This window comes from Barbus barbus (assembly GCF_936440315.1).
Source record: "Barbus barbus genome assembly, chromosome: 46".
Lineage (NCBI taxonomy): Eukaryota > Metazoa > Chordata > Actinopteri > Cypriniformes > Cyprinidae > Barbus > Barbus barbus.
In genome coordinates, this window is record NC_136724.1 from 13664621 (window position 1) to 13677944 (window position 13324).

The 13324-nt window shown below is 37.0% G+C and overlaps 1 protein-coding gene across 2 annotated transcripts in view; it reads left to right on the forward strand.

Moving 5' to 3' along the window:
- Nucleotides 1–13324, forward strand: part of sulf1 (sulfatase 1) — a 43814-nt gene that overhangs the window by 15252 nt on the left and 15238 nt on the right. For both annotated transcript variants that reach the window (XM_079408765.1, XM_079408764.1), the window contains exons 2-7: nt 2306–2522; nt 3927–4166; nt 4864–5015; nt 9636–9805; nt 12467–12617; nt 12707–12882. In XM_079408765.1, coding sequence (XP_079264891.1) covers nt 2354–2522; nt 3927–4166; nt 4864–5015; nt 9636–9805; nt 12467–12617; nt 12707–12882 — 1058 coding nt within the window. In that variant the 5' untranslated portion in view covers nt 2306–2353. The remainder of the gene's footprint in view (nt 1–2305; nt 2523–3926; nt 4167–4863; nt 5016–9635; nt 9806–12466; nt 12618–12706; nt 12883–13324) is intronic.

A 13324-nucleotide genomic window follows, 5' to 3' on the forward strand; every position in this document is an offset into this window, starting at 1 on the left:
TCTCCAGCATCAGGGGTTTGTCTAAACAGCACCAGTGTTTGCACAGTGCTGTCAGGGTGACTGGACCGACTATCCCTCATGCTGTCTGAAATCCACGCTGTCCAAAAAAGCACTTAGAGCCCCATTTGAGAGGCAGCCCATCATCTGCACAATGATGGAAAAGGCCAAGCACATGGTTTTCTGTTCAACAGCTCCTTCTTATCAGACGTCACATGGTCCACCCACTGAAAATGAAAATGTACATTATTTACTCACCCCAATGTTGTTCCAAAGCCATATTACATTATTTTTTCTCACTGGTATCAGTCCTTACAATGACAGTTCATAGTGATCACATCTGTCAAGCTACAAAAAAGCACTATAAAAGCAATGTAGAAGTATACTTGCAAGCTATCGTATGGCTTCAAAAGATGTTAAATATAGCACTCAAGTCATATGGAGTAATTTTATGCTCATTTTTGGAGTATGATATATAACCGTGTGAATGTTCTGAGTGTAAGTAAATGACAAGCCACTAGAGTTTCTCAATGTTCATGTTCAACAACCAATGATAATATTCAGTGATGGAAAGTATCTGACTTTTGATTGTCAAATTTTTCTATTTTCAATCAAAAATAACTTTGAGCTTTTGCACAGTTCATGTAAAGCAATTCATAACTGAATGTGATGAGACAAGAAACATTAACAGAGCCATTTTCAGCATGAAAAAGCGTTTTTAAGAAAAAGAGTGAGTGCATATTTTAAAATAAATTGTTTTCTGCTGAAAGTTTGCAATAAATTGCAGTTCTTTTACTATATTTTATTTTTGATTCCTTTAAATTCCTTTAAATTCTTTAATTTCCGTTACATTTGTGACAACAGCCATTTGGATTTGTCCCCACCAAAGTCCAAGACAAGGTTACATCCTTGCTTTCTCATATGATTTTGATTTACGTCACTAATTCTCAAGGGATTTTTCATCTGTCAAACAGAGTATTGTTAGTTTGATTATGTGGACACATTGGCCTGGAGTTGAAACTGTAAAACCAGTGCTGACTCTAATTTACTAATTTATTTCTTGACTCTCACTGGTCTTTTTGTCACAAGTATGAAATGACTATTGAAGTTGGGTCCTTTACATTGCCAAGCAAAATTATCAGACCAAATGAATGGCATGTGATGAGGCTCAGGTGCATAAATGGCCATACTGTTTAACAGCTCATTGATCGGAGACAAAGATCAGCATGGGGCCACAAGCAATATGGTCCTCCATAAGGTTTATACAATAAACTTGCAAAGAAATTGGACAGGTATATCAATCAACCCCCCTTTTATGCATGCATGCAGCCAGTCGTCAGGAAAATTAAAATGTGAAAAATGGCTTTACCTTATGCATTAGTACAACAACTACAAGACTTAACCCAATTTTATGAAATGAAGCTTGTCTATGTAATATGAAAGATCTTTGCTGGTGTAGAGCGAATGCCATGCCATGCCATGTAAAGGGGTCAGTGTGTAAACCTGTGACTGGCGACTGCAGCACAAGGGTTAATGTAGCAGAACCCTCTCCCCCGTACTGCCTTCACTGGCTTCGTAATTCCCACCGGGTGTCCGCTAGGGGTCACAAGCTTTGGGCCTTTTGAATGACAACCTGGCCATAAAACATGATTGGCTGGGTTTGGGACGGTGCAGCTCTTAATAGCCAATAGCAAGGCTTCAGTGGTACTGAAGGAGTGTGACTGATTAGAGAGAAAGAGCTGGCTTGACTGCACGCATGGAGAGACACACTCAGGCCCTTCTGATTCAAGAAAGTGTCTGTAAAATATGAGTGAAGGACTGAAGTAAAGATAGTGAGTGTATGACGCCACATGTGACACTACTAAGCTAAAAACTTTACAGGTAGGGTTATGGAAGGTTATATATTCATTAAGTTGCAATTTTACACACAACTTTTAAGCTAAAGTATCTTTTTGTATGTTTATTTTAGTGGGCGGACATCCTGGAAATATGCTGGAACTTTAAAGCATGTGTTGATTCTTTTAAAATGATGTTTTATGTTTATTTTCAGTGCAAGGTTTGAGATTTTCTATGGTCTGTTGCTGTTCTTGTGGATGGATGTGAAAATAGATGACGCTGAGCTTAAAAACAGATGCAAATGTGATTTATTAAAAGTCGTAGACAAGGATCTGGAGTTGTCGTTTGTCTTGCAAAGGAATGAAAAGTGGTTCTTTTTAGTCTCTCCAATTTCTGTTAACCATAGTAACATTTGTTTTGACCTTTTTAGAAACCCCGAAGCATTAACATCTCTTTGCTCTTTTCTAAACAGATTACGTTGTGAGGATTCCAGCCTTTTGATTCGTGTTCTCACAGTCCCATGATGCAGCTGGTGAGCCTGACCTGGATGATGGTCCTGGCCGCCCCACTGGTCTGCTTTGGTTTCACCACCCGTGGTCAGGGCCTTCGTGGGCGGGTTCAAGGTGACCGACGGAACATCAGACCCAACATCATACTCATCATGACAGATGACCAGGATGTGGAGTTGGGTGAGTATACCAGATGCAATTCATCATTAATGGCCCATCTGTTCTGCAGACGAAAGAGGTGGTAACCTCTCTTGAGGCTTTGTCAGTGCTCGGCATGCAATAGTTATGAATCAGCAACTAGTCTGGAAAGTTACTGTAGGGATCCTCAAAAACCGTAATGATACTTGGAAAAACATGGGAATGGAACTCACTGATTTGAGTGTTTTGAATTTGCACTTTTCACTTCAATATTTGAATATTTAGTTTTTTTGTTGTTTGTTTGGTTTGGTTTTAGTGGTGTTTCAAGTAGTATTTGTTGACCATTTCCATTATGGTTTACTTTACTTACTTAACATTCTTAAATCAGTATACATTTACTTGAGAAGCAAAATGTTTTATATTCTGAAAAATTTATCAAAATCAGTGGAGTTTTTTTTAATAAACAAGAAAACTATCCTCCACTGGAGTAAGAAAAACAATGTTCTTTTCCTTTTAGACTGTGTATTTTTCTTACCTCATAGGCAGATATTTCATTCTTGTTTTAGACATGAATTCACTTATTTTTGTTTTTGTTTTTCCCCCCCCTCAGAAAACAAGACTTTTTTCTTCATTTTGCTACTCAAGTAAATGCATTTTAAATTCAGAATGTTTACATATCTGTTTGGAAAACAAGACAAAACCTGGAAAGACCGTCTTAAGGTAGCACTGGTCTAGCTGGTGGATCACCATAACCAAACTTAGCTGATCATGCTGGTGGACCAACACAATGGTTGACGAAGGTCTGAAATGTCATCTTGATCTTGGATGGTCATGTTCCTGCAGAATTTTGCTTCAACACATCTGCCTGTTAATCCTGATTAGCTGGTTAAGTAGTACTTATTTAGGGTTTTAGCTAGTTAAAACATATTGTGGGAACACCAGCATTCAGTCTCTGCAGGGGTTTTTTTCCAGCAGGACTGTCACTCAAGTTTTTTAGGAGTTTAGGTTGTTCATTATTAACTCAGCCTTTGAAAGAAAAGCCTTCACTCCTTGGAACATTAGCTTGCTTGTTAGTCTTCTTGATCTGCCACCCAAGTCTCTCTTGGTATCTGTCCCATAATGTAAGCCTAACTTTTGTCACTGGATCAGGTTCCTTCCTCTGAGAGCACAACATCCAATAGGTCTCAATCGCAGACTGTCATCACAGGTTTGACTTATTTCCTCTTTTAATATTTAATGGCTTCCCTCAGACATCTGAGAGGTTAAGGGCCTTAGTGCTGGAACCACAGCCAGTCATTGCATTGCCACAGAACTACAGGGATCCTTCACCACTTCGAACACTTTTAGAGGCTACTTTTGACAGCATGTTTTATAATAAGACATGTTGAGGTTTGAACTTATTAAACTGATTTACTGAACATGCATTTGTCTCGCCTGCTGTGTCAGGCTCGTTGCAGGTGATGAACAAAACTCGCAAGATCATGGAGGACGGTGGAACCTCATTTACAAATGCCTTTGTAACCACGCCCATGTGCTGTCCATCACGCTCTTCCATGCTGACTGGGAAGTATGTCCATAACCACAACACGTACACCAATAACGAGAACTGTTCCTCGCCTTCCTGGCAAGCCCAGCATGAGCCGCGCTCCTTTGCTGTTTATCTCAACAACACTGGATACCGAACAGGTAAGAAGCCAAATGAGAGACAGATAACTAAAATTAAAACTATATATATATATATATATATACACACACACATTGTGTGTCATAATATATGCTCTTTTTTATATATATAAAAGAATGTTTTGATCTCAAATTTTTTTACCTTAAGGACTTTATGAGCCTATTATTATTATTTAAAAAAATGCAAAAATAATATATTTATTGATACAACAGTTTCCCACTTTACCCTGGAAATGTATTTGTCTGGCAGTGTTCTGCAATTTCACTGGCATTTTGCTTTTACATTTGTTCCTAGAGGTCAAATAAAAGTTTTACAGGAATTTTCAGTTTGTCTGGTTTGTGGAAGCTAAACATGGAGCTTAACGTGTCAGCAGCCCTGTGCTCTGTTTCTTGAGTGGCAGCACGTTCTGACCCTGAATACAGGGGTTCAGGTCTCACCACTGCTTGTGGTTTCCAGCTGATGTGTTAGTCTACAATTAACTCTCCAGGGCAGACTGGCTGTTTGCCCGGCTCTTTTGCAAGATGTTTTGGCTTAGCTTAGAAGGGAAAGGGTAGAGGAGACATGTATACAATGCAGAGACAGACATTTACAGGTACTGTTCAAAGGCAGTGTTTTGAGACGCTTGTCATAAATGATCATTTCAGTCTTTGTGTCTACCTCACTGAACACAGATATGTTTTTCTTTATTTTGTCCCACAGCTTTCTTTGGGAAGTACCTCAATGAGTACAATGGCAGCTACATCCCACCTGGGTGGCGTGAATGGGTGGGGCTGATCAAAAATTCCCGTTTTTATAATTACACCGTCTGTCGGAATGGGAACAAGGAGAAGCATGGTGCAGATTATGCCAAGGTATGTGTGCTTGATCACGTAAGTTCACAGCCCTGTCACCATGCCAAGAGCTTTTTTTAAACTCAATTCAGTTTATGTTCAATTGTATGGTCTGTTCGCAACTCATTTCAGGCCTCTAATTACATATAAAATTTGGGTCGGTTGACTCCACATGGAATGTGGCTAGATTAGAGGAGGCATGGGGAGTTACGTCGGTGTCTTGTGTATGATCAGGTGGTTACACTGAATAAAACTTGGTAGAAAAAGAGACATTGTCCTTGAGGCAAAGTTCCTTTTGGAAACAACTATGTTCTGTTCTGCTCTGCTGATTTGACAGGTTGGACATTTGGACTATGTTCAGACTAGTATACTACTTCTAGTGTTTCTGCAGTAAATATTATGTAATTTGTACACATTTTTTAATTAAGTAAACATTTTAGCACTAAATTGAGCCCAGTCTCATGAAAATGCATATTAATGGCACAATTTATTTTTAAATTTTACGTACTATTTATACGCAGAAACTGACTTTGGCGTGCATACAATATGCACGTCTTTGATGTGGATATAATACACAGTTTTTGCGTGCATATGATATGCACTTTGTTAGCGTGCATTAAAATACGCATTTTGGCGTAGGCCTACATATAATACGCACCTACCCCACACCCTTAAACCTACCAGTTGTGTATCATGCACACAAAAGTCCATTTTTGTTTATAAATGGTATACCAAATAGAAACAGAAAATTGTGCCATTGAAATGCACATTCATGAGATTGGTTAATTATTACTATATGATGGTAGGGCTGGGTTTTGACACAAATTTCACGGTTCGATGTTGATTCACAAGCTTTTGATTCGATATTGATTATTTTGGATGTATATCATGTACAGTACATGCTAAATTAATGCTGTAAAATATACATGAGTCAGCTGGTATTACATTACTATATTGTTGAAGGTTAAAATTTACTAATTTGTATACAAATGCTTAAATTACACCGGAGGGAGGAAGGGAGGAAGGGAGGGAGGGAGGGAGGGTTGGTTGGTTGGTTACAATTATATTTCTACTCCAATTATAATTTTTTTTTTAATATGAACATTTAAATGGTTGCGGTCATAACGTTTTTTATAAATGGATTTATTCAAACATAAAGTAGTGTTGTCAAATGATTAATCACAATTAATCGCATCCAAAATAAAAAAATGTTTACATAATGTGTGTACACTGTGTATATTTATTGTGTATATATAAATACACACACATACAGCATATATTTTGAAAATGTTTACATTGACATGTCTATATTTATATAATTTCTATCATATATAAATATATTTAATATATGAACATATTTTTTTCTGAAATGGAGCCTATACATGCATGTGCATGTATTTATATATACATAATAAATATACACAGTGCACACACATATATTATGTAAACAAAAACTTTTGTTTTGGATGCAATTTCATCGCAATTAATCGTTTGACAGCACTAAAATAAAGTAAATTTTTCTAGCTGACTAACGAGTTTATGGTAAATGGTGATTGTCGGTAAATGTGATGTTAAGTGATATTTATCATCAAACTTTTAAACAAGGTCCAAATTTAAAAACAACCAGATAGCATATACACCCCATAACAATCAATACACAGAGAAAAAAAATACAGTGTCCCCACATCTAAGACTGATACTGTGTAGTGCTATCCCTTATGTTTATTTGATTGTTTACAAGCTTATATTGACGTCTTTCCACGGTTGAAACACTGATTGAGCGATTACATGAGACAGGATACGGATTTCAGTAAGCTGTACTCCTTTTACCATGCCTTCTGATGTTTATTCGTTTATTTCATGCTGAAACTGGAATTAAAGCAGAGGAGATTATCATTCACGTGCATTTCACGTGCCAAAACGGCATTTATTGTTTGAATACTGTAATAAAACGGACAGAATTTGAAACCTGAGACTTGATTTCATATCAAAAGTATCAAAGCACAAAGCTTATTGCAATTTATTGGATGGGATAAGCGTGCTACAGTGTTCCATTCATTAACTGAAAACAGGCTAGACTAATAGATTCTTGGGATTTAAAAATCAATATACTTTCATAAAATGACAATCGAGAAATCGAAATTTTTACCCAGCCCTATATGCTACATAGCCATGGTTTACAGTGCATTGTATGGCTAGATGTGAAGTGATAGTGACTTTTGCCATTCCTTGTGCAAGACCTTCAATATGAGCAAAGTGATCAAATCAAAGTTTAAAGAGTTTAATTTGACATGGCCACCTTCCATCTCTAGAGTGTTTTGGAGCTGCTGTCCAAACAAGCTTTTGGAGTCTTTTTTTGCTGTCTCTCAGGCAGCATGTTTTTTGGGGAATGTGGAATTTGTGCTGAGGTTTCATGGTTTGGGCATAATTTGGCTTGGAGGCAGTCTAAGGGATGAGCAAATAAATGTTTGGACTGTTGCTCGGATGTCAATAACCTGCTTGTTGAATTGGATGAAGGTGTTAAGTTACCCACAAGTGGAGAGGCACAAGAGGCTGAAGGTTTCTCCATGAGGTTTGCAGAAATTTTGTGGCTAGGTGTTCAAGTGGTTCCTGGAAACCCTTAGTTAGGAGCACTTATGGGGAAGTCGTGGCCTAATGGTTAGAGAGTTGGACTCGTAATCCAAAGGTTGCGGGTTTGAGTCTCAGGCCGGCAGGGATTGTAGGTGGGGGAGTAAATTTACAGCGCTCTCTCCACCCTCAATACCACGACTGAGGTGCCCTTGAGCAAGGCACCGAACCCCCAACAGCTCCCCGGGCGCCGCAGAATAAATGGCTGCCCACTGCTCCGGGTTTGTGTTCACGGTGTGTGTGTGTTCACTGCTGTGTGTGTGCACGTTGGATGGGTTAAATGCAGAGCACGAATTCCGAGTATGGGTCACCATACTTGGCCGTATGTCACTTCACTTCACTTATGTTTGAGATTTAAGAAATCAATAGGTAGTCAGTGCTGTGAAGGTTTAGAAGAACATCTTGGCCAGAAATGTTGCCCCAAATTTTGCACCAAAAATGATTCTCATTGGTGAAGAATGTCACACTACTCGGATTAGCTGTAGCCTTTTAGTCCTGTTTAGTCAACAAGTAAATCAATAGGAATTTGTTGCAAAGGCACAGTTTGTGCCTTCATTCAGTTCAAGGTCTTTAATGAATTAGTTATGTTAGGTACATTCAGTTTCTGTTTTACTGAAACATTCAAGATTATACTGTAAAGTTTTCCAATATAAACAAACATGCTGGTTCAATTAGTTGTACAACAGAGACCCTGACATGACATGGATATGTTTTGCTGTAATGCAGAGGAACAAGGTCCACTGAGCACGTCTCTAAACAATAACTTCCACAAGACCTTCACTCCCTCAGATGCCGGTAGCTGCATGTTTTAGCGATGGGGAGGGTAGAGGGGGGTGCGGAGACTTTCCCACAGCCAGCCCAGACCAGGAGCAGTGCCATCAAAGGGCTTACGGCCTCAGCATCACGTGATTTTTACCCCCAAGCCCTTGTGCACATTCCTGCTGCTGCCTCATAGCAGTAAGATTGAGACCTCAGTGTTGTCATAACACCAGACTCATGGAGGCCAAGACCCTCTTAACATTGAGTGAAGCCGTCAACCCCTTGTTGTGCTTAGTACTGTCTTGTGAACATCATGGCATTAGTTATATTGTTGTGGCTAATGTATGCATGTATGTATGTATGTATGTATGTATGTACATACTGTATGTATATATATATATACACTGTATACATGTGTGTGTATATATATATATATATATATGTATATGTCTGTGTGTGTGTGTGTGTGTGTGTGTGTGTGTGTGTATATATGTATGTATGCTACATTTTATAGTCATTATTTAAAACTTTATTTACTTTTATTATATTTTATACATTAGGAAGTTGCACCACATGATATTTTACATCCAGAAATAATTAATTGTCTAGATTTTAATATTATTATAATTTAATATTTTAGTTAATACTATAATTTTTTAAGTATCTATATTTATCAGATTTGCACAATTTTGAGGATCTAATAATAATCTATTTTTTTTTATTTAATAAGCTAAAGCTGTGATGCAATTTTATCAAAATATTTCCAAGAAATAACAACATTGTCAAACCACTTGAATTTGTTGTTTTTTTCCTAAGATTTTTTTTTTTTTTAATTAGGCTTTTTTTCTCATTTATGAAATGGGGACAGTTATTTTGCCTTGACCTGACTTTATGCCCGCCCCAAAAATATCAAATTTAATGTTAATTTAGGAATTAAAGCATGCTAATTAAAGAATCAGTGTATTTAAGTCAAAATGTATTAATTGCAATTTAAATGTTTATAAATAATTAATTCAATTTTTTTTTAATTGTTTTAAATGTTTTTTTAAATAATTTTTAAAAATTCAAATAAAAATACAAATTAATCTAAAATGATAATTCAAATAAATTCCAAAATGGAAATAAATAGATCTGGACAAAAAAAAAATATCATGTCATTGACCCTTGCTTCATTTGTTCAATCTGTGAAAGAAAGCATATCCATGTGGAGAGCATTCACTTTATGTATGCATGATTTTTTTCTTCCTGTTCCAGGACTACTTTACTGATTTGATTACCAACGACAGCATCAACTACTTCCGAATGTCCAAGCGCATGTACCCGCATCGGCCGGTGATGATGGTGATCAGTCATGCAGCGCCTCACGGCCCGGAGGATTCAGCTCCCCAGTTCTCCGAGCTCTTCCCAAACGCTTCCCAGCACATGTGAGTGACTCCCAGAACATTCAGTTACACTCTGTTAGAGCGACAATGATGAACTCCACTGAACCCAGCCTGTCCTGTCCGAGAGCCAAGCCCTGCTGGAATAGACACTGGCGTTCGAATTGTTAAGTCTAGATATTTTTATTGTTCTGTATGCATTTATAATAAGATATTCCAAGGGACACATTTTTTTTGTAGAACAGTAGCATTCCAAGCAGATCATTTTCCTATAAATTTTAAACCATTATAATTTGGCTTGCAGGTAAATATAAGCTTGTAGCTTTAGGAATTTTTGTGGCCTCATATATTTGGATATGCCATTAAAATTAGACTCTTACGAGATGACAGTGCACTGAAATGCACTTCACACTCGATGCTACCACCATGAAAATAAAGTGATTTATCATCCAAGTAAAGTTCTGGCACATGCCAAGTAAGATGATGGGGGATGAGATTTTTATGGTTCTCACTCCGGAGCCAAGACCTTGATGGGTTCACTGCACTATCATCAGTTTCGTGGCTAGGTTCCTATTCCACAAACTGTGCTGTGGCAACAGGCCATCCATCTCCAAGTCCTTAACATCCCAGGCATGTCAGGATCCTGGTCAGGGCGACATCGCACTTTTGTCCCTCGGGCCTATCTATTTCTTTCAGCCTGTCTTCCTACACAACATTCTGGCTCTTCTCATATCAATCATGCCTTTCAGTATGTAGGTTTGGGGAATGCATTGTCTTAGAAGACCCTTTTGTGTTATTAATATCTTTTTAAGTGCATAGGCTCTGAATGGATCACACTTGGATACCCCAATGTTCACATCGGCTGGCAAGTCGCTCTGGTGCCGAAAGGGTTGCCTGGCAAGTTGTGCCAAATGAACAGGGAAACAGATGGCAGGCGCAGGTTGCACTCTGGAGTGATGCAGTAGGGTTTCAGACACTTTTTGGGGTTTATTTATCATCAGTGTAAAAATGAACAAAAGCACACATCCAAAAAACAGGTAAATAGAGGTAAATACAGAAAAGGGAAAAAAATTGCTTCAAGAACTTTTTCTTTTCTGTTCTTTTTCTTTTCTTTCTTTCTTTATTAATTTATTTATACTTTTACTTTTATTTTTATGTATTTTAGTTATATTTTACAAGTTTATTTTGTGTATTTGTTTGACATATTTTACTATAGTTATGATATATAAATAATTTTTTTAAATAAGCATATTTTACTTTTATTTATATTTTGCTTATTTATTTATTTTACTTATGTAAAATATCTCAATTAAAATATTAAGTAAAATATCTAATTAATAAATAATGTAATTATTTATACTTTATTATATTTATTTATTTTTAATACACTATACTTTGTCTGTTTTAGTGTTTTATTTTTAACAAAATAATTAAAACATGCATAAATTAATAAAAAACCTAATTAAATTACTATTTATTAATTTATGTATGTTTTAATTATTTTTAACGAAATAATTAAAACATGCATAAATTAACAAATAGTCATTTAATTCGGTTTTTTATTAATTTTTATTTTATTTTAATAGACTACACTTTGTCTGTCTTTTATAATTAATTTACATAATAGGAAATCATACTAGGTGGCCCTGCTTGAGTCATTATGTGAAAGTTAAATAAAGCCTCAGGTGATTTTCTTGCCAGTCTGGAAGAAAAGCATTGCGTAATCCTGTGAGCTTTTTAATGTGTTAATTTGATACCAATAATCTCAAATGCACAAAGTCTGCATTGCAATGTGATAAATTTGACAGGCAAAGTATGTGGGGGGTTTTTTCCTCCCAGTAACACTTTTTTTTTATTATCACATAAGAATGAAAGAGTATTGAGGGAGATTTCTGAAACACGTGATGTTTCCTGTGTTATAGCAAAAACTACACGAGTATTTGATCTCAAAGACGAGCGTTCTCCACCCTGCTTTGTGACGTGTCGAATCTGGACTAACTCCATCCTTTGACCTCCAAATTCCAAATTTGCTCTACCTATGCGAAGAGACAGGTTTCTTTTGTGCGGTATATTAGTGTGCCTCACTAGCTGGGTGAAGAGTTGAGCGAGCGGACAAAGGCGGACTCAGGAGGAGAGGGTATAAGCCGTCCACTCAGACAGAATGGAGCATTCCTGTGGCCATCGTTCATTATGACACTAGGCACAAGAGTCTGGTCTGGAAAGCGAAGGAAGGCCATGTCTTTCAGCTGTGGAGAGAGGCCAACTGCAGTCAACAGGTGGCCATCTCGTAGTCTTAGCTCCACAAACAAGTCCACAGCCTCCTGTTTACCCAGCTTTTTATTCTCCACTTCAAATGCAAATGAGTTATAGCCGTGTCGTTGCTGGACTTATTACAAACTTTATTTTGGGCCCGAAGGCTGGGGAAGCTATTATTTTTCTTATGCATGTGCCAACCCTCAAACGATTAAACTCTGCCAAGAAACCCTGAGACTCTCAGCATGGTGTGAGGAGAGATGGAGAGCGAGCCCAAGAAAAACACCTAGCGAGGAGAATTAGTACGTTTCCGTGGAGGGGGAGGGCGACTGCTGTTATTGATGCTTGTCAAGTATGTTATACAACAGGCAACTCCAACAACCGCAAGTGCTTGTGAAATGGCAGACAGGTGCATGTTTTCCTCACGGTAGCATGTTGTGCTTATTCACTCAGAACTCCCAGCTATAACTACGCACCAAACATGGATAAGCACTGGATCATGCAGTACACCGGTCCGATGAAGCCGATTCACATGGAGTTCACCAACTACCTGCACAGGAAGAGGCTCCAAACGCTGATGTCTGTAGATGACTCTGTGGAAAAGGTCAGCATTTTAGACTTTCTTGCTCCAAATTCTGGATATTTCACAGACTTTATACCTAAACGGAATGGAAATGTGTGTTTACTTTCCAGATATATAATATCCTGGTCGAAACTGGGGAGCTGGAGAATACATATATCATTTACACAGCTGATCATGGTTACCACATTGGCCAGTTTGGCCTGGTCAAGGGGAAGTCTATGCCCTATGATTTTGACCTCAGAGTGCCGTTTTTTGTCAGAGGTCCTAATGTGGAACCAGGGGCAAGGTAAAATCAACTTGTATTTGAAATGCACATTATGCATGATATAATTTTTTTCCACACTTTATTTATATTTGCATATTTCTATATTAAAATTGAATACACTAATTTTATATTTATTTATAGATTAAAATATTTACATTTACTGTGTGTATGCACAATATATGAAAAAAATTGAATACACATTTAAAAATTATAATATCTATTAAATTATATATTTATGTAAATTTATATATAATTTTTCTTTTGAAAATATATTTATAAAAAATTACTAATGTATATATTTCTATTTTATTTATTTGTATTAACTTATATATTAAAATATATACATTTACCATGTGTATGCACAGTATATACACGATATTATTAGCACTATAATGTGGTATAATACACATTTCATACACACAATTCCTTTAAATACTTTTTATTAAATATTAAAACAATGTAT